General features: G+C 40.1%; 1 protein-coding gene across 1 annotated transcript in view; it reads left to right on the top strand.

Annotated features, from left to right (window-relative positions):
- The first annotated feature begins 13,908 nt into the window (after positions 1-13,908).
- The window catches only part of LOC129753151 (uncharacterized), a 98,373-nt gene continuing 87,595 nt past the window's right edge, over positions 13,909-24,686 (top strand). Inside the window, exon 1 of the mRNA XM_055748948.1 lies at positions 13,909-18,919. Within this exon, the coding sequence (XP_055604923.1) occupies positions 13,909-18,919 (5,011 nt within the window). The remainder of the gene's footprint in view (positions 18,920-24,686) is intronic.

The raw sequence follows: 24,686 nt of genomic DNA, 5'->3' as shown, positions 1-24,686 counted from the left end.
TGGAAAACTGCAGATTTTTAAGGCTGTTGCTGCTGATTGTCTGTTTGGATTGTCTTAGGAAGAACAGATTTTTAAAGTTTCTGCTGATTGTTTGTTTGAAAAGGATTGGTTTAGGAAGTTACGACTTTTATAGCTGCAGACGCAGATTGTTTGTTTCGATTTAGCCTTCCGGTGGAAAAGGCAGATTAGCTTAATAAGCGCAGATTTAAAGAATGCTGCTGTTGTTGTTTATTTTTCAATCGGCCTCTGAAAAGATTTGGAGGTCTGCTTCTCTGGTTGTTGATGATTTTGGCTCCGGTGATCGAGATAAGCACAAAAAGTTCACATCGTTAAGGCTGCTGCTCTCTTAATTTTCAATGGTTTTGAATTCTGGTAGTGAGATGGACGGTTCAGAAATATCAAATTCTTGAACTGCCGCTGTGATTGTTTGAATGTTTTGATGCCGTAGGAAATCGAATAAAATTAATCGTATTATAATTTTTATTAAGAATGGAGGTGAGAAGGAATGTAGTGATGAGATAAGGTTTGACAGGATTTTACATAAGAGTTTAAAACGGTTAAAAAAGAACGGCTTTTCAAGTTAGGAAAGATTTATTTAAGGATTGGGGAAGAGAAGGAATGTCGGGATACGATGAAAAAAGTACAAATTAAAAAAAAATGAAAATAAATAAAACAAAAATGTGGCAATATTGGAAGCGAAGATACATAGTGTAAACAAAACACGAGTCAATCATTGATCTATTTTTGTAAGCAACAGACGTGTCTGAGTAAATCTCTGAGTTAATTCAATAACAATCGTAAAATCTCGACAGTTTTCTAATAATAATACGAATTCAGATCTTCTTTGGGAATGACGAGACTATTCAAAAACACTACATTTTAAAGAAACCGGCTGAAATCCAGCTGAACTCGATTACAACACAATCATCAATCGCCAAATTGTATTAATTTCAATGGAAAATCAATTTTAGACTGTTAGCTACAATTTTTTTTATAATCTAAATGTTCCGAAAATCAATCATTTTCGATCAGCCATGCTTTACTGCATTCAGAGCCAAAAAATCGAAGCAGTCAATTTTTCCTCTTCAACCAAATCATATAAACAATCATGCATGACAACGACGCTTCTGTATTTGAAACCTTACCACAAAACATGATGTGGTAAAGAAAGACGCAAACTATTAGCAACGAACGCCTCGATGGTGATTGCTTTCCTTGATGGTTTTCAACTTTCTAGGATCAGAACAACTGATATGTATCAGTTCTGAGAGATGTGTAAAGGTTACAATATGATTTTTAACTTTTCGCTTTCCGTAGAAGAACAAAATCATTACTAAGTAACCGCAATGAACTGTCCAGCATGTGCTACGACTTTTTTCAACATGTGGTCTTGGCATTTCTTCAGATTTTCCTTCTGAGACATTCATGATCGTCTATCATTATCAACAATGATGGGAGCATAGGCGTTAGTGAATGATTGTGGGAGCGACGTTCAAAATGTATCATCAAGTATGTCGATCACCGTTGACTTGCCACGTGACGAATAGCAACGGTAGCCCCCGATGAAGCATGGTATATTTTTATGTATCTAGTTAATGTTGATGATCGACAAATTATTCAACGGATACTTTTACCACGTGCGTATCACAGCTCTCGGAGGTATAAGTATTCTAGCTTTAAACGAATCCTGATTGCTTTTCTTGAGCGATTTTCCGAACATTGATCTAATATGAATCGGTTGACCTTTGGATTGATAGCAGCTCAGTTCAGTCTGGAAAAATGAAATCACATTACAGTTAAACGTAGCCAGCAGATCAAGGCCAAGATGATACAGCACCATGTCTTCTAAACCAACGTTCATGTGATCAAATCCCGGTCGCGATATAACCTGGCACACATAGTATGATGAAGGTTGGGGTTTTTTTTTTATAATTTGATCACCCAGGTGGTAAATGATTTTTACGGATTGTGTTCCAAGGCACGACGATCCACCGCGTCGCCCCAGCATGCTACTCTGGGTCCATGGGTGCAATTGGACGACTCATGATACTAAGTACTTCTACGCCATAAAGTCCACCTGGGGCCTCTGGCCATAATTCCCATCCGGACTTGCATCGAAGGATGTACCCGAGGTGGGAGACCAAGTCCACGCTTAAGCGCTCATCGACTTACTCAGTTTCAAGTCCAAACTCCAGTATATATACTCTGCCTCTCGTTACGATTCAAGACTAAGGACCTCTCCTCTGACGACTCGGATCCGGCCTTTACTCGTAACTCGAGGCTCGCTTGGTTTGAAACGACTATCGTGCACTCCGCCTCTGTTCGAGACCACTGCAAGAGACCAATGACCTCCCCTCTAACGACTCGAGATCTTGGCTTCGCTTTGTTTGGCTGAAGGCCCTCTCCTCTTTGCCCGTACGTGTGCCGAATTGAGGGCAGCTTATCCTGGACACGCGCCTGTCATAGCACCATCCGGGGCTTTACGAAACTACTCGGATGATTCCCGGCGAAGAAGGTATAGTCTTATCCCCGCAGCTTCCGTCGTAGGGAGCGCGTTCTAATAAGATACTCCGTGGCGGTGAAGGTATCAAACATAAAGTTCGCGACGTACCTAAAAGCTCGGCATACGCAGAAGGCAGAGTCTTATCTTTTTATATTTTACTGCCAGGTTCGGGCGCACACTACTCAGATGCTCCCCGAAGAAGGAGTCACCCTACACGGGTCTCGGACTGGTACTGGCTCCAAATCCTCTGCAGGACAGTCATGATCCGGGTGAACCCATCACTGATCACGCGCCAAGTATTGGCATCATCACACATCCTCCGCACGATATTGTCTGCTTTCGTGTCTGTTCCGCAGGCGGCAATCACGTAAGTGCATACCCCTTCGAACCTCGGACAGTTGACCGCTACGTGCTCTGGTGTCTCAACTGTGTCACCGCAGGTTGGGCAAAATGGCAAGGCCACGTGTCCAAACCGATGGTGGTTCTGCATGAAGCATCCGTGACCAGTCAAGAACTGTGTCATGCAGAAATCCACCTCTCCATGTCTCCGATCCATCCAAAATCCGACGTTAGGGATTAAGCGATGGGTCTATCGGCCACGTTCCGAGCTGTCCCACTGGTGCTGCTAGTTGGCCTCTCTGGCATGTTTCCGCACATCGGGCATGTGCTTATGCTCGTAGCAGAAGATATCTTCCTTCCTCTAGCAAGATGGGCATGACCCCCTGCCCCAACATCAGCAGCAACCGAGAACACCGTTCGGTATGCGCTGATAACTCGCAGGTTCATCAGCAGTGATGTCAACCTTCCAGATTTTTTCTGGATCTTCCAGACTTTTTGGACTTTTGCCAGGCATTTTTTTAGGTTTCCAGACTTCCAGACTTTTGTCATTTCTTCCAGACTTTTGAGTTTCGACATGAATTTTCTGACAAAACAGTAAAAATTCAAAATTTACGTTGCAAAATGGCAGGAAATGATTCGAGTTAGTAATTAAAGAGTGAGGAATGCCACGAAGTTGGTTGTAAAGCAGGAAGTAGAGCATAAAACGTAGTACCACAATAGTCTCAGGCACTGATAGTGTACAGAATATATGCTTATGATGATGAATTAATAAGTGGTATTCCTAGACTGCAATATTGCGAACTGGCGACCAAAAAAAAGGTTATCAGCTATCAAGTTCACCATCCACACTTTTCCACACTTTTTCAGACAAAGCTTCCAGTCATTTCTGAAAAACAGTTGACATCACTGTTCATCAGCCGCTGCACGCTGCAGAACTTTTGCAGATTACACTGTCTACTCAAGGATGCCGCTCCGTACCGCAAAATGGACGAGGTTACACTCACCAGGATCCTATTTCTGTTGCAGCGGATCACCAAGTTGATCGACATGACCCGTGAGAGGGCTGCTGTCGCCATTGTCGCTCTTCTACAGGCGTAGTCGACGTGGGCAATAAAGCTCAGCCGGTCGTCGATCATCACTCGATTGCGCACAGTCCAGCTGCAATCGTTGCTGATTGTGCTTTTTTTTTTTTTTGTTGGTAACCACAGGTGTAAATCCCGGTTTACGAATTGTATTCCAAGGCACGGCGAGCCACCGCGTCCCCCCAGTTTACTACTCTGAGTCCATGAGTACAAAGGGAAGACTCATGATATACTCCGTGTATACCCCCTACTCCCTAAACTCCACCTGGGGCCGCAGTCCTGGTTTCCACCTCGAACTGTTTAGTACACTATGCTTCAATAGTGGGAGGTCTACTCGCGCTAATGCGCTCCAAGGCAATAGTCATTAACGAGACCACTTTCAGCAAAACCTCTCGTCTTTACGACTCGACGCCTGAACTCTCCTCTAACGTCTTGAGAACCGACATCTCCTCGCAATGACTCGAGATTCTCACACAAACCTCTCCTCTTCGCGACTTGAGACCTGATCTCTCCTCTAAGACTTGAGATCCGATCCGAGATTACTGATTGTGCTGATATCAGGTTCATGATTAGCACTATCTCGGTCTTGTGGTGAACCAGATGCAAACTATTGGAGCGCATCCAACTTTCCATCTTCTCAATAGCAAGTAGCTGGACCTCTTCGGTTCATGGGCCCGATGCTTGGATAATCACGTCGTCGGCAAATCCCACAAGTCCCAGGAGTCCCTCACTGGTCATATACTGTAGTTGGATATTACGGAAGTAACACTCCACCACCCTACAGTTATGTACATGCCGGAATCCTCATACGAATAAGCGACGACGCAATCGCTACCCAACTTACGCTGTTGAAGGCGTTCTTCACTTCGCAGAACCGGTCTCCTACCCTTTTCTTCAGTCTGGCTTCGTCTGCCCCTTCGATGACACGTCGAATAGCATCCACCGTACTGCGGCCTTTCCGGAAATCAAACTGTTTAGCGCCTTTCCAGCAGTATCCAGAAGATATATCTGGTGATAATCTTATGGATCATCTGGTGGCTTACCAATTGCTGCCACTTCCACATGTCTGGGAAGACTTTCTCATTCACGTATTGTTGCATTGATGACCGGAACATTTCGGGATGTTCCATTAGCGCGGCCTTCACTGCAACGTAAGCGACCCGGAACTTTGTTCAGCTGGAGGGACCCCCGCTCGGCGTCTTGACCACGACAGTCCTGTAAGCGTCGCCCCAGGGGTTGTCGTTGGCATTCTCGCAGAGTTGCCTGAAACGTGCCTTTTTGCCCTGCGCCTTGATTGCCCTGCAGAGGGCAGACGTCGCACTTGCGTAGGGCACTCTTCGCTCCGCTCTCACTGACGGGGACCTCGCTCTCTGCATACATCGCCCAGCCCGTAGGCAGCTTGTACGAAGGAAGTCACAGGCGGAGTCACAGGCGCGTGCGAGTACCCTCGTCAGGTTTTCCGCGGACAGGTTTCCGATCCCAATTTATCACTTCGACAAGACGTTCCGGTGGAATTGTGTTGTCTTCCAGAGGCATGCTTCTGTTGTCGTATCTCTTCTACCTGCCCGCGTACTTGTGCCCACACGATAACGAATCGCAAAGTGATCGCTATCGGTGAACGCATCGCTTACCCTCCAGTCGCTCGTCCAGCCCGGACTACTGAAGGTGACGTCAATGATGGACTCGCCCGCATTCCTGTGGTAGGCCCTTGTATCGCCTACATTGCCCAGATCTACGTTCAGCCTTGCCAGCGCTTCCAGTAGAAGGTGTCCCCTTCGGCTACGGGGCTCCTGTCCGTAAGACCTGGGGGTGCGTAGCAGCTACAGACAATGATCTCGTTGACCTTGGCTATCACGAAGCCTTCACTCCAGCCAACACCACCTCTTGTATGGGGCATCTTCCTGTAATCCATATCGCGGCCAGTTTGGCTTTATCGGTTACCTAATTGCCGCCATCCGAGGTCCTGCGATACGAGTCTGCCACAAACGCCACGTCTAAATTTTCCTCAAATGCCATCTGCCGCAACAGCGGTGTGCTGGTTGAGGATGAGCCGAACCGCTTCTATCCCCGCGAAGGTGCAGCCGTCGCCTTTTGAAAAGCGGGGCACCTATGATTGCCAGCCTTGTGTCCAAGAATTCTCTCTTGATTTCAATCCCTTGATTTAAATTCTCTGTTTTCAAGTTATGAGGTTTGCCCATTCAACCCATTCGAATTACGGTCGTTCAAAATAGAACTTTTCCACTATAAAATAATCTAAGTACACACTGTATATCACCGGAGTAACCACAATTTTGCCCTATCTATTAGTAAGTGATCCTCATATGCAGCACTTATCTTGTTTTTACACTTTGCAGGAATTCTCATCTCTCTGAAAAACCTCGTACAGCCAACCAAAGCCAACAAAACAAACCGAGATAACTACAGAATCCATTTTTGCGAACATTTGCCAACCTAGGGGCTGCACCAGTTTCCGTTGGTCGGTGTTTCAACCCTCACGCGGAAAAGGGCGCTGAAATAATAGGACCCATTTTACACTCTTAGAAACCGAATAGAAAATACACGTTTCATATATTTTGTTTCACTTCCGGCAAATGTGGGCTAAGCTCTCTGTTGGCGGATGGATGTTGGAGCTTTTTCCAGCTGTGGGCAGCAAATAGGAAAGGATGAAATCCTTGAGCAAAAATAGCCACCACCTTCTCTTTGGACCGCTTCCATGACAGGACCATTTGTTCATGGTTGGAAAATTTTTCCATGTTTTCATCTTTTGCGCTTTCCTCCTGTGAGGACTGTGCTATCAAAATACCGAGGTTCAATTGTTCAACAATGGAGACGCCCAGCTGTGGTTAACTGGAACAAAAACTCGGAAGTTTAAAACTGTGCTTTGTCGATCGGTGAAAAGAGCTATGATTGACAGAAGGTGGAACAAGTATCACGTTTTGCTACCTGAGTTTTTTTTAAATTTTTTTTAACTGCAACTTCTTGACGCATCGAACTTTCATATATGTATATGTTTTCTGCTTCCATACCATTGTTTTATAGGTTCTTCATACATATTTTGTAAAACTCTTATTTTATGTACTTTATCAACATTTGATACTGTCTTTAATTTTTTTTGTACTTTTTGGTTAGTTTATTACTTTTTTTACATTTTGTAATTTTATAATTTTGCACTTCTGTGATTTTTATACTTTTTGTAATTTTTGTTCTTCCATTTGACTTTTTTGGAATTTTTGTACTTCTTGAACTTTTTTTACTTTTAGATCTCTTTGTACTTTTTGTACTTTTGGTACTTTTTGTACTTTTTGTACTTTTTGTTCTTTTTGTACTTTTTGTACTTTTTGTACTTTTTGTACTTTTTGTACTTTTTGTTCTTTTTGTACTTTTTGTACTTTTTGTACTTTTTGTACTTTTTGTACTTTTTGTACTTTTTGTACTTTTTGTACTTTTTGTACTTTTTGTTCTTTTTGTACTTTTTGTACTTTTTGTATTTTGTACTTTTTGTACTTTTTGTACTTTTTGTACTTTTTGTACTTTTTGTTTAACTTTTTGTACTTTTTGTACTTTTTGTACTTTTGTACCTTTTGTACTTTTTGTACTTTTTGTACTTTTTGTATTTTTTGTACTTTTTGTACTTTTTGTACTTTTTGTACTTTTTGTACTTTTTGTACTTTTTGTACTTTTTGTACTTTTTGTACTTTTTGTACTTTTTGTATTTTGTACTTTTTGTACTTTTTGTACTTTTTGTACTTTTTGTACTTTTGTTCTTTTGTACTTTTTGTACTTTTTGTACTTCTTGTACTTTTTGTTTAACTTTTTGATTTTTTTGTTTTTTAGGTACTTTTTGTACTTTTAGTACTTTTGTACTTTTTGTACTTTTTGTACTTTTTGTACTATTTGTACTTTTTGTACTTTTTGTACTTTTTGTACTTTTTGTACTTTTTGTACTTTTTGTACTTTTTGTACTTTTTGTACTTTTTGTTCTTTTTGTACTTTTTGTACTTTTTGTACTTTTGTACTTTTTGTACTTTTTGTACTTTTTGTACTTTTTGTACTTTTTGTACTTTTTGTACTTTTGTACTTTTTGTACTTTTTGTACTTTTTGTACTTTTTGTACTTTTTGTACTTTTGTACTTTTTGTACTTTTGTGACTTTTTGTACTTTTTGTTCTTTTGTACTTTTTGTACTTTTTGTACTTTTTGTACTTTTTGTACTTTTTGTACTTTTTGTACTTTTTGTACTTTTTGTACTTTTTGTACTTTTTGTACTTTTTGTACTTTTTGTACTTTTTGTACTTTTTGTACTTTTTGTACTTTTTCTGCTGTTTGTACTTTTTGTACTTTGTTCTTTTTGTACTTTTTGTTCTTTTTGTACTTTTTGTACTTTTTATACTTTTTGTACTTTTTGTACTTTTTGTACTTTTGGTACTTTTGGTACTTTTTGTACTTTTTGTACTTTTTGTACTTTTTGTACTTTTTGTACTTTTTGTACTTTTTGTACTTTTTGTACTTTTTGTACTTTTTGTTCTTTTTCAACTTTTTGTACTTCTTGTACTTTTCGTACTTTTTGTCCTTTTTGTACTTTTTGTACTTTTTGTACTTTTTGTACTTTTTGTACTTTTTGTACTTTTTGTACTTTTTGTACTTTTTGTACTTTTTGTACTTTTTGTACTTTTTGTACTTTTTGTACTTTTTGTACTTTTTGTACTTTTTGTACTTTTTGTACTTTTTGTACTTTTTGTTTTTTTTTAACTTTTTGTACTTTTGTACCTTTTGTACTTTTTGTACTTTTTGTACTTTTTGTACTTTTTGTACTTTTTGTACTTTTTGTACTTTTTGTACTTTTGTACTTTTTGTACTTTTTGTACTTTTTGTACTTTTTGTACTTTTTGTACTTTTTGTACTTTTTGTACTTTTTGTACTTTTTGTACTTTTTGTACTTTTTGTTTTTTTTTTTTTGTATTTTTTGTACTTTTTGTACTTTTTGTACTTTTTGTACTTTTTGTACTTTTTGTACTTTTTGTACTTTTTGTACTTTTTGTACTTTTTGTACTTTTTGTACTTTTTGTATTTTTTGTACTTTTTGTACTTTTTGTACTTTTTGTACTTTTTGTACTTTTTGTACTTTTTGTACTTTTTGTACTTCTTGTACTTTTTGTACTTTTTGTACTTTTTGTACTTTTTGTACTTTTTATACTTTTTGTACTTTTTGTACTTTTTGTACTTTTTGTTCTTTTTGTACTTTTTGTACTTTTTGTACTTTTTGTACTTTTTGTACTTTTTGTACTTTTTGTACTTTTTGTACTTTTTGTACTTTTTGTACTTTTTGTACTTTTTGTACTTTTTGTACTTTTTGTACTTTTTGTACTTTTGTCTCATGTTTTTGTTCTTTTTTTATTCTTTCTGTACTTTTTGTTCTTTTTGTACCTTTTATTGTTTTGCTAGAATACTTCTCTTTCAAAGCTTTTTTGTTCAGAAGCAACAGCATTTTTGTGATATCCTTATTTACTGAAACAAAACGTCTGGTTTTGAAAGTCCTTGGACCGTTATCCTGCACCATCTGTAAGAATGAAGGACGCAAAATTCCCCACAGCAAAACCCTCTTTCATCAGCAACATCCGTAAAGCATCAGGTTATGCGAAACCTTTTTCCGCTTCATCAACCTGGAAGCTGGACGGCCGACCGACCAGAAACTGACAGGCCCAGACCATATCGGGCTGGCAGGTGTGAAATTCGTTTTGGTTCAACTTTTCCCAGACCATGCTGCAGCATTTTGCCGAAAAGTATTCAGATGGAAGTTTTCCTGATGGCGGGTCGCCCGTGATTTCGATCTCGCTTAGCTCATCCATTCATATCGGTAGATTTCAGCTCGATGATTGGATGAAAATGGATCGATGGTTCAGTCCAATTTTGTGCATCAGTAATTTGAATCAAATTCGCTTTGACATTCGGAATTGAATGATGCTTTATTTCGGGGAGTTAAATGATACGTATAGGAGAAAATTGATCAAGTTTTGGAAAGTATTGTGTATCTATATGCTATATTTGACTTGGTTTTCATTATAAATTCATAAATTTAATCAAGTTTTGTATTGAAATTAACATTGTTGAAATAATTAGGGAATCGTCTGTCCTCTAGAAAATCGTTTAGCTGAAAAATTCCTTTTATGAATTCAAAGGTTGGCTTCAAAATGGTTAAGTGACTCAGTTCAACGGGGAAGAAAAATCTTATCCGTTTTTCAGAACAAATCTTCTTATTTTCCCATACAAACTTAAATGTTAAGATTTATGCATCTATCAGAAAAGGGGACATAATTCGAACATACGGAAAATTGTGCCTTCAAAATTGTCTAGCCACTAGCACCTTACCAGCTAAATCTAGAAAATTTCACTAGTTTTGGAAGAAGAACCAAGTATTGATAATTGCGAAAACGATTTTTCCTTCACATTTCATACAGAGCTCATGAAAATATTCACACATCTGGGATGTCCATGAGTTATCATTTCTATCTCTCTAAGAATTGAATGGATTTTGCCATGAAACTTTCGTTGAGTTACTTAAATCATTGATTTTAAATTGTTTGACAATTTTTCTACGATACATTCCTAAAATTTTAGCTAAGTAATGAAGAGCCATCTTTAAAATTAAAAAAAAATAAATAGTCACAACTTTGTCCTCATTTGCCTGAATTCGTCACGAACAAACAGATATGAATTTTGTATTTTCTTCAATTTAAAAGCTTCTTCTATTTTTATATCATGAAAAATTTCGGAAGTTATTTGATCTAATAAATAAAGGTATAATATATTTGATTCAAATGTTGAACAGTCAGTGTTTCAATTAGGCCAGAACAAATTTCAAATCCTTCTTTTGTCACTCGGAATTGGATCATCGCAAGCGAGTGGATATTAAAAAAAGCACTGCAATTTTGGTTGAGCCGTTGAGCTTACCACCAAAAAATTGTTTGTTTATATTTTCAAGCACCCAACCGATGTTTGTTCAATAATATTCGGTACAAACATTTCTTTACCAAATGGGTATAGCAAGATTGAACTTGTAATTTGTATAATTTTAAGAAAAAACAGATAATGAAGACTGTCACTCTTTCACAAATCGCAAAGCAAGATTTATTGAAAAACAGTTAGGATATTACTATAGAGTTTTATTTATTTTTCATCCAATTTGTCTCCTAATCAAAAAGAGGGAAGGAATCATCCAAGTCAAATTTTTGATTTCAACAAATATTCTTGTTTTGCAGATTGTGGCTCAAAGAGTCCAATATTGTTAATAATAATATGAACAGAGATGGCAAATGCTTCAACTTGTGTTCATTATCTGGTACTTGTTTAATAACTAGTGCTTTAACCCTAATAAGATTTCTTTTGTAATATTCAGAAATGTCTCTCATATTTTATTAATCAACCGAGCTTGGGCCTTTAATAAATCGAAACATTGTTGATGTACCACACTAAGCGCGATGTTATTATGTTAAACCCACGAAGCAAAGGATCCCCAGAAAGAAGAGCGAAACAGCTGATGTTTCCAGCACTTAGATATAAGAACTAAACCAAGAAAAACGGCATCAAAAATCACCATTTTCTCAAGCTAAATTGTATCACTTTGTTAAGAATTGCCGGTAGAATAAGTCGTATCGACCCAACCAAGTCTCACTTTAAAATTAGAAAATATATGTTAAATGTAGTGTTCGAGTAATAAAAGTTGTTTGATGTAGAAGTTGTTTTGAACCAAATAAAGTTGTAATTTCTTGTAAATAAACTGTTGTACTGATGTGAAACCAAGTTCGGAGTTGTTACTTACCGCGGCAGAAGAAATTGCTATCACAATAAAGAATCACCCAGGCTACTCCCCACGGAATCACCCAACCCAAGGTACCCACGGTCTAAAGGAAGGAACCCACCCACATACAGTCCACTCAGGTTCAAGCAAGGGCTTGGACCGCACCCCAACATTTTGGTCCAATCGAACCGGATCACCAGCTGCCGTTTCCTGGAAGTAAGCAATTTCTTCTGCATTCGCCATTGCACATCGCCAAGACAGCAGAAAACCGGTCATCAAACAACCACTGTTGGCTCATCATCATCACCATCATCATCATAATATTCGCACTGATGCTAGCAACTCACGGGTGAGTTGGCTTTTCCACGAGCTCATCAAACCAAATACCGGACCCCACCAACACTTCAAGCTATCGCCCCGTTTCCTGAGAACGCTGCGTTTAGCAGAATTTGTTTGGCCACATTCGGAAGACGTTTTGGAAAAGGCTTTGGAGTTTCACACCGACATCAACTGGACTGCATCTTTGGCGGATTTAACTGGTTGTTCAGGTAAATAAAATTACACTTGCAGTCTATGTCCAGTCGATGCGTGGACCTCCTTGTTGTTTACTACATACCACTTCTCGTTTCCATTCGTAAACATTCCGGAGCTTGTATTGGTACGAGCCATCATCCAACTCACATCCACTTGGTTACAACACCGATCGCGCAAGATCACCACCACTGAAGTCAGCGGAGCGATCACCATCACCGAGATCGGCAAACTTATCACCACTACCGATCCATCAGTGACGACATCGATCGCCACACTTGGAGAAATTTCGAGCCGACGTCAAGGGTGACGTCATCACTGCCCAACCAATAAGCCCCATCACCCAGCCAATTAATTAACCATTCCGGCGGTTAATTCTCAACGATTTCCGATTTCATTCATCGGCAATTCAAGCACTTCACCTGTTGGCATCCCATTCCCCTGAGGCACAACGATAGCCAGCACCCCACACGATTCGTGATTTCAAGGTCACGGTCACAAGGCGAAAGGTCGCCATCGCTGCTTTCACGGTCAAATTTGTTCCCGTGATACTTACCACATCTTTCGAGGATTGCAGCAACCGTTTTTCCTAATTCCGACACTCGAAACAACGCACTACCCAACCGAATTACCCGTACAACGCGAAACCGACGGCTTTTTCCCGAACACGGCCACGTTCGGTCAGGTTAGTGGTTTTTCAACTCCGTTCCGTTTTGTACACGACCAGCCGATGCTGGATTTTACCCGAGACTGAATCGTACCATTATCATCTCACGAACACAACTGTCTGGCGCATCGAACATATTGATTGAGTTGATGTTCGAAATCGGAAGGAAGTTTTTGTGAGCAAAGGTGCCCACAAGTGCATTCTTCCGAGTGTATTGCACTGGCCTGCATTAAAGAGTACACCGTTCAACAAAATTTGGTACTCTTTTTATTTTGAAAGTATTCAGCGCAACTTATTTTTCGGTGAGGTTAGTAGAACCAAATAGTACACGTCCTGCCGAAGCTTTATCACAAGAGTAAATATTACAACAATTTTTATCCTGCCAATCATCTCGTAAATCTGATCGAACTGAGTCCGAGCGAAAATAATAAATCCCGAGGCGCAATATTTGATCGAGCTATCCGAGGCGCAATTCTACTCCTACGCATATTGGAAGCAAATTTTCGATCTTTGGAATTCCGTACCTGTAGAGGTGTGCAGCTTTAATTTCTTTAAAGTAAGTTAAGCTCTACAGAGTATATGTCCTTTGCCGAAGCTTGATTGAAATTGTAAACTACAACAAAAATTATATTCTCGCCCGCAACCCCACTTATCTGATTGGTACCGAGTCCTGCATCAACCTACACGCGTATTCAACCACGTTTTTCGAAGCATAATACCAGCCCTAAAAACATTTTGCAAATTACCGTTCAATTCTGGATTGGAAGGAGCTATCCTGTAGAGGGGCACAGCTTTAAGTTTTTTAAAGTAAGTTAAGCTCTACAGAGTATATGTTCCTTGCCGAAGCTTGAATAAGGATTGAATTCTAACGACGTGATTTTTTCTACCGTGAATCCTTGTGCGTAATCCGAAACCATGGCCACGACTGCCACCACGAGTTCGTCTTCGAGGAATCCACCACTCCGAAATCTCCAGACAAAGCGTTGATGGAGATGTTTAAGTCCATAACCACTTTCGCGAGCACTCTGGGGGAGGTTTCTTCAGCCCAACAAATCCATGTTCGGCTGGAGAAGCTCAACGAATTGTGGGATCGAATCAACGACGCGCTGATTGAGGTTGAAATGCACGAGGAATATTCATCGAAGGAGGCCACTTGTTCGAATATACGCCAGGACTTCACCACCAAATACTACAACGCGAAGGCATCCATGTTGGAACGCATAAAGGAGTTGGAGGTCAATAGCAGCGTTTTGCATTCCACCAGAATCATGGACTCATCGATTCAACCGACCATCGAGCATGTAAGGCTACCGCAGATCAAACTGCAAACGTTTGACGGCGATATCGACCAGTGGCTAAGCTTCCGAGACCTGTATCTATCCCTGATCCACACCAAGGCGGACTTACCGGAGGTTGAGAAGTTCCACTACCTGAAGGGCTGTCTCACCGGAGAGGCGAGGGCTCTCATCGATCCGTTGGCGCTCACAAGAGCAAATTATCCAGTAGCTTGGGACATTTTAATGGCCAGGTACAACGACAGCAAGGTATTGAAGCGCAGGCAGATTGGGAACCTGTTCAAATTACCCAAGGTGACTAAGGAGTCGGCCGTGGATATCCAGACACTACTGGAAGGGTTCGAACGCGTCGTGCAGACCCTGGACCAGTTAGTCAAACCAGAGGAGTACAAGGACCTGCTGTTGTTGGAAATGCTGTGCTCCAGGTTGGACCCAACAACTCGTCGAGCATGGGAAGAACATAGCGCTAATCAAGAGCAGGACAAGGTAGCAGATCTTACTCAGTTCCTCCAAACTCGTGTGAAGATCCTTGCATCGCTCCCGCCTAAGGCGCACGAGAATAAACCGGAAGTTTTTCAATGGCAGAAGAAAAACAACGCCCCCAGAACGAGTCACAGCGCAACCCAGATGATGGCCGGAAGTTGCATCGCTTGTCCAGAATCCCATTTGCTGTACACATGCCCTACATTCCTGAGGTTGAGCGCTTCCGCTAGAGACAAGCTGCTGCGACAAAATTCCCTGTGCAGAAACTGTTTTCGGCGTGGCCACCAAGCTTCGGATTGCAGATCGAACCAGGTGTGTCGCAAATGCAGAGGAAAACACCATACCCTAGTCTGCTTTCGAGACGATGGCGGAAACACCAATAATCGAGTTACACAATCCTTTACACCCGCTCTAAATCCCAACCAAACCACACCAGCAGCCAACTCGGGGTCAGTTTCATCAAACATGGCCAGGAATCATTCGTCAACAGTGCTGCTAGCTACAGCGGTCCTCTTAGTGGAAGACGACACAGGCAAGGTTTTCCAAGCGCGGGCTCTACTGGACTCGGGCTCGGAGTGCAATTTCATGACAGAGGGGCTCTGTCAACGCATGAAGGTGTCTCGTAGGCGTTCGAACATTTCCGTCCTTGGGATTGGCCAATCTAACACCAGCGTCAAACATCAAGTGTCAGCGGTTATTAGGTCAAGAATGTCCAACTTTTCTCGGTCGATGGATTTCCTTCTTCTACGCAAGGTCACAGCGGATCTCCCTACAACCAGCGTGGCGGTTTCCTCTTGGCAGTTTCCACAAGGTGTGGAGCTAGCCGACCCGGCATTTTTTAAATCGAAATCTTTGGATATGGTGCTAGGAATACAGCACTTCTTCTCATTTTTCCCGAGCCATGCTAAAATTCCGTTGGGAGAAGGTTTACCAATGCTGATAGAATCAGTATTCGGTTGGTTGGTAACAGGATCCGTGGAGAACCAAGGTTCTACTTCCCGCATCGCTTGCAATACGGCTGCAAGGGTAGATTTGGATGAACTTCTCACTCGTTTTTGGTCATGTGAAGAGATAGGGTCTCTGAACAATTATTCCCCGGAAGAACTACGTTGCGAGGCGCAGTTTGTTCTAACCAAGTGCAGAAGTTCCGATGGGCGATACACCGTTGCGTTACCAAAGGACGAAAAGGTATTGGCCACCATTGGCGAGTCACGGGAGATAGCTTTCCGTCGACTTCAATCCCTGGAACGTAGACTGGAAAAGGAGCCAGAACTACGACAACACTACCACGGTTTTATGGAGGAATACTTGGAGCTTGGACACATGCGCAGGGCGGATGTGGGTCCAGAAAAGCGGTTTTACCTTCCCCATCATCCAGTCATAAAGCAGGCTAGCACAACCACCAAGGTACGAGTTGTGTTCGACGCATCGGCTAAAAGTAGCAGCGGCATATCCCTCAACGAAGCGTTATTGGTTGGACCCGTAATCCAGGACGAGCTTCGTGCTCTCATTATGCGTAGTCGGATGAAACAAATCATGGTGGTAGCGGATATCGAGAAGATGTTCAGACAGATCGGAATTCATGAAGCGGATATGCCCTGGCAGAGCATCCTTTGGAGAGCTGACCCCAAGAAGGAAGTTGAAACCTTTGAATTAGCCACCGTTACGTACGGAACGAAACCTGCGCCATTCTTAGCGACCAGAACGTTGAAACAACTAGCCATCGACGAGCATCATCGATTCCCAGCGGCATCCAAGGCATTGGAGGAGGACGTTTACATGGACGATGTAATAACCGGTACGGATCTAGAAGAAGATGCTGTCAAGTTGTGTGTAGATCTCATCAAGTTGACGAGTAGCGGAGGTTTTCGTCTAAGGAAGTTCGCATCCAATTCAGCTGCGGCCTTGAGAGAGGTGGATTCGGAAGATCTGGCCCTACAACAAACCGAAGAGATAAATCTAGATCCTGATCCAGCAGTAAAGACCCTCGGATTGGTTTGGCTCCCACGCACCGATCACTTTCGGTTCAATTTCAACATTGAAAGAGTTCCCATGGACGAGCGATTATCCAAACGAAAAATCCTGTCAGCCATAGCTATGCTATTCGATCCCCTGGGACTTGTAGGAGCGGTAACAGCTAGTGCGAAAATCTTCATGCAGCGTTTGTGGCGACTACAAGAAGACGGTAACAGATTAGACTGGGATCATCCTGTACCGGTGAACGTAGAACAAGAGTGGCGAAATTTCTACGACCAATTACCTATCCTGAACGCTCTTAAGATTCAACGTTGTGCAATCATTCGTAATGCAATCAAGGTGGAATTGCATTTCTTTTCGGATGCATCGGAGCGCGCGTATGGGGCGTGCGCATATATAAGGAGCGTCGACGTCGATGGAAAGTCCTACGTATGTCTACTAGCATCGAAATCCAAGGTGGCACCGCTGAAATGTCAATCCATTCCGAGACTGGAGCTTTGCGGAGCACTTTTGTCGGCGGAACTATCCAGCAAGGTACGGGCTGCGGTTAAGATGCAGGTCGACATGCATTTTTGGACGGATTCAACGTGTGTTCTTCAGTGGTTGAAGGCAATCCCGTCTACATGGTCAACATTCGTGGCTAACCGTGTTGCGAAAATACAAACCATTACCGAAAACTATCCTTGGAAACACGTTCCTGGCTTGCAGAATCCAGCAGACCTCATCTCACGTGGTATGGACCCAGAACAGATAGAGGGATGCGACCTTTGGTGGAAGGGCCCTGAATGGTTAGGGCAAAGTCATTTCCCGGAGCAGCCAAGAACCCTGGAATCACAAGTAGCTGAAGAGGAAGTCCGTCGTTCAGCACACCCAGCCGCCAGTTGTGTAGCACATTTTGGAGAAGAGTATGTGCTAAAATTCTCGTCCTTCACTAAACTTATACGCAGCACCGCATACTGGATGCGACTTATGCGTATATTGAGAAAGTCCGAAGACAACCGCAGCAGTTTACTGACCGTAGAAGAGTTGAGAGATGCAGAGTTTGCAATTATTCGTCGTATCCAACAAGAGTCTTTCCCTAATGAGTGGAAGGCTTTAACGAAGAAAGAAGCTGTTCATCGAAGTTCACTGCTGAGATGGTTCACCCCACACATATCATCGGACGGCCTAATTCGTGTTGGAGGAAGATTAGGCAGATCACTGGAATCGGAAGATACGAAGCACCCGATTGTGCTTCCAGCAAAACACCCGTTCACTACGATGCTATACGAATACTACCATATCAAGCTTCTACACGCCGGTTCTCAACTACTTCTTAGTACAGTTAGGCTGAAGTATTGGCCTCTCGGAGGCAGAAATATTCCGCGACAAGTTGTACATAAGTGTATGAAATGCTTCCGCTCGAAACCAAATCCAATTGAGCAATTTATGGGTGAGTTACCCCAAGCACGCGTTACAGTAGCTCGAGCCTTTTCAAGGACAGGCGTCGACTATTTCGGACCCATATATGTACGTCAAGCTCCCAGAAGACCAGCGGTCAAATCTTATGTGTCGGTTTTCATCTGCCTTTGTACGAAAGCGGTTCATCTAGAACTTGTATCCGACTTATCAACAGATCGTTTCCTTCAAGCCTTACGGCGGTTCATCGGAAGAAGAGGCTACTGTTCCGATATCTATTCGGACAATGGAACGAATTTCGTCGGAGCACGGAGCTACCTTCGAGAACTACTAAAGTTGCAACGCAGTGATCAGCATAAAGAATCAGTTTCGAAGGAGTGTGCCAACAACCATATCCAATGGCACTTCATACCACCAGCCGCGCCCCATTTCGGAGGACTTTGGGAAGCAGCGGTCAGATCAGCCAAAAAACATCTCCTGAAGGTTCTAGGGGAAAATCCTATCCCGTTCGAAGACATGACTACGCTCTTGGTACAGGTGGAAAATTGTCTCAACTCGAGACCAATCACAGCTTTAACAGATGATCCGGACAACCTCGAACCCCTTACACCAGGACATTTCCTTATCGGAGAACCATTTCAACAGCTGCCTGACAGAAGTTACCGTGAAGTACCCATGAACAGATTGAATCAGAGTCAGACATTGCAGAAGCGGCTTCAACACTTTTGGGATCGTTGGAGAATTGAGTACTTGACACAACTTCAGGGGCGGTTTAAAAGATGGAAGAAGCCGATCGATGTTAAGGCTGGACAGTTGGTGATCATCAAAGAGGATAATTTGCCGCCAAGTCGTTGGAAGATGGGCAGAATAGAACAAGTTCATCCTGGAGCTGATGGAGTCGTGAGGGTGGTAACCTTGAAAACAGCATCAGGACCTTCTACGCGACCGGTAGAAAAACTTTGTTTTTTTGCCAGCAGCATCTCAACCAGAAGACAATCAAGCTTAGTTTCTCGGAGATTCAGAACGATCAGTTGCACCCACCCTTGTGTTCGCGAGATTCTTTTCTTTATTTTTAGGTTCAGAAATTCGAGCGATTTCAGGATGGGCCGGGATGTTGATGTACCACACTAAGCGCGATGTTATTATGTTAAACCCACGAAGCAAAGGATCCCCAGAAAGAAGAGCGAAACAGCTGATGTTTCCAGCACTTAGATATAAGAACTAAACCAAGAAAAACGGCATCAAAAATCACCATTTTCTCAAGCTAAATTGTATCACTTTGTTAAGAATTGCCGGTAGAATAAGTCGTATCGACCCAACCAAGTCTCACTTTAAAATTAGAAAATATATGTTAAATGTAGTGTTCGAGTAATAAAAGTTGTTTGATGTAGAAGTTGTTTTGAACCAAATAAAGTTGTAATTTCTTGTAAATAAACTGTTGTACTGATGTGAAACCAAGTTCGGAGTTGTTACTTACCGCGGCAGAAGAAATTGCTATCACAATAAAGAATCACCCAGGCTACTCCCCACGGAATCACCCAACCCAAGGTACCCACGGTCTAAAGGAAGGAACCCACCCACATACAGTCCACTCAGGTTCAAGCAAGGGCTTGGACCGCACCCCAACAAAACATAATAGGCCTTCAAGTGTTAAGCTATTTTCGCCTTTTAATACACAAGGGAGCAGCACTCGGTTTTGTACTGATTTTCAAAAGTTTTAGGATTGTCAACACGAATTTTTTAACATACATATATTATAATATCGCCCCTAGTTTTTGGCGTTTGGAACTTTTAAAATTTATAAGTTTCGGCAAAATCAATTTTAATTTCCTCATCAAAATGACATTAATGAAAGTCGGGAGCATCCAAAAAAAAAATACTTCTGAGACCCTCAAGGAATTAATAATTTATTGCAGCAATGACCTTTCTTATGATTATACTATAATCGAAAAGGTGGATAGCTTTAAATATTTGGGGTCACGGGGGCTCACGCTTGATGAAACACTTTCGTGGAGTTTTCATGTTAACTACCTTATAAAGAAAACATCGTCCTTTAGTGGTATTCTTTGGCGAATTAGAAGTTTTTTGCCACGTCATGTTTTAATTAAATTTTATTTTGCTTTCATTCACTCTCAGCTGAACTATCTTATCGCAGTATGGGGCAGGGCTTCCCTGTCTATCCTCGGGCGATTGCAGACTTTACAAAATCGTTGCATAAAAACCATATTCAAACTTCCTTATCTCTACCCTACGTCTTTACTGTACTCGAATACAACTTACAATATTTTACCTCTTACCCACTTGTGTAGTCTGCAAACATTATTGTATGTCTTCGACAATTTGAACTCATTAGACAACACAATAAATTTATTGTTTAACTCAGGCACTCGTTCTCGCCATATTCGTCAATCACATCATTTGCTTTGAAGCCGTTGCTTAACATCTTTTGGTCAACGCAGAATTTCTTACATTGGACCTGCTCCTTACAATTGTCTTCCAGAAGTTGTCAAAAATGCTAACAACCGCAACATTTTCAAATAGAAAGTGATACGTCACCTCAAGGAACTTCAGTCATAAACCTTATCATCATGCCAGAATTTTTAGTTTTTTTATTTTTTGTTACAAATATATTTAAACTTTTTTTTTTAAGTAACGTTAACATTTTTTTGTAAATATTTTTTTCCTAGTTAGTATATTAGCTTAATCAATTAATTTTTTATTTGTTTTTTTTTTGTATTAATTATTTATAAAATATGGATCTCTTCACAGGAATACTCTTTCCACTGAGATTCATTCTTAGTTTAGTTTGGTTTACTTGTCTAGCTTCATTCCCTCGCATTAATTAAAAAAAAAACATTTTTAGTAAGGTTCTCAGCATGAATAAATTTTGCTCGCGTTTTTGTTTTTTTTTTTGTTTGCTGCCAGACATGCTGAGAACAGAAAGCGTCCATTACCAGGGGGCTCATATGAGCTTTTTGGTGTGGGGGAGTGTGGTGGGCCGCTTTATATGTGTTAAAAAAAAGAATATCTTTAACTTTACATCACTACCTTTTTAAATGGACGCATCTTGAAAGCCCAGACTAATAAAACTTCCTAATCAGACCTTGAGGGTCTATTTGACACTCCTCGCTCAATATCGCTTTATCTCTCTTGTTTCTTGTTACATTTTTTCAATGGCTTGTGCGCATCATTCCAAACAAACAATGCTATAATCAAATAAATTCCACAATTTCTAGAAAAACCATTGTTGAAATAACGTGTTTCTATTTTTGACATTACTGGTGCAAGGTTTTAGTATTTAAAACTAATTTTTTTTAATCAAATTTAACAACATTGTTGAAAATGCTAAAAGTTTTGACTTTATCTTTAAAAAACAACAAACATTTATTTTAGTTTTTTTTAATCTGCAAATTCTGAAAAAGTTAAACATAAAGAAACTTCTTAATTTTTTTTCCTCAGAAGTCAAAATAACTCGCGGTGTTCGGGAAAGTTGATCGTTGGTTTATATCTTTATTTAAATTTTTTTGTCAAACTTTCCAGTTTGGCCAAAAACTTGCACTAGCTATAATGAATTTTTACCTATTCTCAAGGCCAAATGAAGGGGTGGGGTATTAGGGGCAGTTGCTCAAGGCCCCCCGGCTAGAGAGGCCCCCGAGGGAAAAAAAAGTTTTGAAAATTACTTCCATCATACTTCTTCGATTTCTATAAATCTATTAACAGAAATCAAAACTAGAAAATCGGAACAGTTTTTTTCTTACATTAGTTAATAAGCAGTGAAGGAGTTGTCCGGCATATTGCGGGTTGAGAATAGAAAAATCTTGGTTATGAGTTTCAAAATTTTTAATCCAATTTCTGGACAATGTAAAACAAATTCGAAAAAAACCAAGAAAAATTTTAGGGAAAACACTTCTTTTTTAATTTTTTTTTTTTTGAAACATGTCAGTCGGGATATTCTGTACAGAACAGGTTAAATAAAAAAAAAAAAAAACATCTGTTATTTCTTCAGTTACTGAAGTTCAGTTTCATGATTCTTCTGAATCTCATTTTTTTTCTATGATAACTGATTCTGTGTTATAAACATTTAAGAAATCTCTATTCTGATTTTTTTTTTTCAATGGATCATTTTTGTATTTTTTTATCGCATTGGTTTTTAGAGAATCGATTGAAACTTTTGTCACATTCAGAATAACAATTTAATAACTATTTTTTAAGCTGAATCTCTTAAACCGTCAACTGAGGCAACATGCAACACTTTTCAACTTCAATGGCTTCCAAAAAACATATGTCAACAGATAATCATACCTTTTTTGCATCAAAAGTTTTAAGGTTAATAGTACATCAAATTGAAAAAGTCAAAAAAGTTATTGGTTTCTTTCATTTATTTATAATTTTCTTAAAACATTTTCCCTATATTTAGAAAAAGGGGTAACATGCAACAAAATTTGTTTTAAGTGAAAAATGTATGAACATTTGTAGTTTTTAATAAAATTATTATGCCAGGAAAGTCATTACGCATTCAACCGACAATTGCAGTTATTTTTGGTTCTCTTAAAATTCATTTTAACATATTTTTTCTGAACATAAGGATGCTGTATACATTTAGGGGTAAAAAAAAATACAAAAATTCTACTACATAAAAACACTAAATTAAACGTAGCTTTGGAAGCAATTAATTGAGTCCTGAATTAGCCCAACGTGTATTGATTTGTACGGAAAGTGAAAGTTTTCATTCCTCAGAGTTGTACTAAAAGTTTAAATAACAAAATTTTATGATTTTTGAGATATTTTCAGGTTTTCACAATCCTACATTTTATGAGAGCAAAACCCAAACCTAACTTGTTTCCCAGTAATGATTTTCGAAGTCATACAAATAAAAGTATAAATAAATTTGTGTGCTTTTGATTGATTGCATAGCCAATAAGTTTGTTGAATTATATAACCATCGCAAAAAAAAATGTCATGAAATAATTAAATATCCAGCAAGAAAAGCCTGCAATTTAACATTACCATTAAATGGATTCCGTTTTTTTAAATAAAATATTAATAATAGGTAAAACATATGTCTAATCAAAGACTAACTTCATTTCAAGCTTATTTGAATTTCCTATATGATTTCATATGCGAAAATTTCTCCTTCCATACATATTGCCATAAAAAATTGAACAAGTTCATTGATTACGCGCGACTGGAAAAAACTCGGATTGTCTTTTAATCTGACATGGTTTTGTTTACTAAACAAGTGGATATTTACGTTTAAATTTTAATATTAGTGATTTCTGTGCTCTAATTAACTGTTTTCCAATCAGAATTTTCATACTTGGTGCACTCAATGTTGATTTTCAGTAATTCAACCATATTCAAAGACACTTCATATTTCCATAAATAAAAGTCACTTAAACTACCTTTGCTTTGAGGGACTACTTTTTTATCAACTTTATTTAAAAATTCTCTATCTCGACAATTCACTAAACATTTTATGCAAAGAATCTAGAGATTTTTCTAAAAGAACCCTGTTTCTCAAATTTCGAGTCGACAAATTCTTAAGAACTGTATTTCATGTCAACAGCGAAGCCCTTGCTTTTGAAAATAAATAATATTGTAAAAATATTGAACAGTAGGAAAACTTCAACCCGAAATTCCAAAAAAAAATTAAAGTCGAGGGTTGGAAGGTTATTTTTCAAAAAAAAAAATAAATAAATTAAAATAACAGACGTAACTTCGTGAAACTTTAAGTGTTTTCGTTTATTAGCTGTGGTGACCAGGGTGATACGGTCAAAATTTGGTCAATATCAACTTGACGTATTTCTTTCAATTTTGCATTTGAAATACCTGAACACCCCTTATTTTGAAGGTGTGTGTGTGTAAAATGTTGCTCCTATTTTGATTTTGGAATTCACTCTTCAGTTGTCAAAATGCCGTTCGAGGAAGAAGAGCAGCGTATCAAAATTTTGCTCGCGCATCGCGAAAATCCGAGCTACAAAGCTGGCACGCAAAGCTGGCAAAGCTGGCACGCAAAGCTGGCAAAATCGCTAAATGTTGCCAAATCAACCGTTGCAAATGTAAATAAAGTGTTTGGTGAGCGTTTGTCGACAGCCAGGAAGTCTGGATTGGGGGGAAATCGAAAACCGGAAACCGCTGAGACGACAAAGAGAGTTGCCGGTAGTTTCAAGCGAAACCCTAACCTCTCTCACCGAGATGCCGCAAATAAACTGGGTGTATCGTCTTCAACCGTGCATCGAGCCAAAAAACGAGCCGGACTATCGACTTACAAAAAGGTAGTGACTCCAAATCGCGATGATAAACAAAATACGACGGCCAAAGCGCGATCCCGGAGGCTGTACACGACGATGCTGACGAAGATTGACTGCGTGGTAATGGACGACGAAACCTACGTCAAAGCCGACTACAAGCAGCTTCCGGGACAGGAGTTTTATACGGCAAAAGGAAAGGGAAAGGTAGCAGATATTTTCAAGCACATGAAACTGTCAAAGTTCGCGAAGAAATAACTGGTTTGGCAAGCCATCTGTACCTGTGGCTTGAAAAGCAGCATTTTCATAGCTTCCGGGATTGTCAACCAAGAAATTTACGTGAAAGAGTGTTTGAATAAACGTCTGGTG

The sequence above is a fragment of the Uranotaenia lowii genome, chromosome 3 (genome assembly GCF_029784155.1).
Source record: "Uranotaenia lowii strain MFRU-FL chromosome 3, ASM2978415v1, whole genome shotgun sequence".
Classification (NCBI taxonomy): Eukaryota; Metazoa; Arthropoda; class Insecta; order Diptera; family Culicidae; genus Uranotaenia; species Uranotaenia lowii.
The sequence above is the reverse complement of the archived record's forward strand: the minus strand, read 5'-3'. Positions and strand labels throughout refer to the sequence as shown.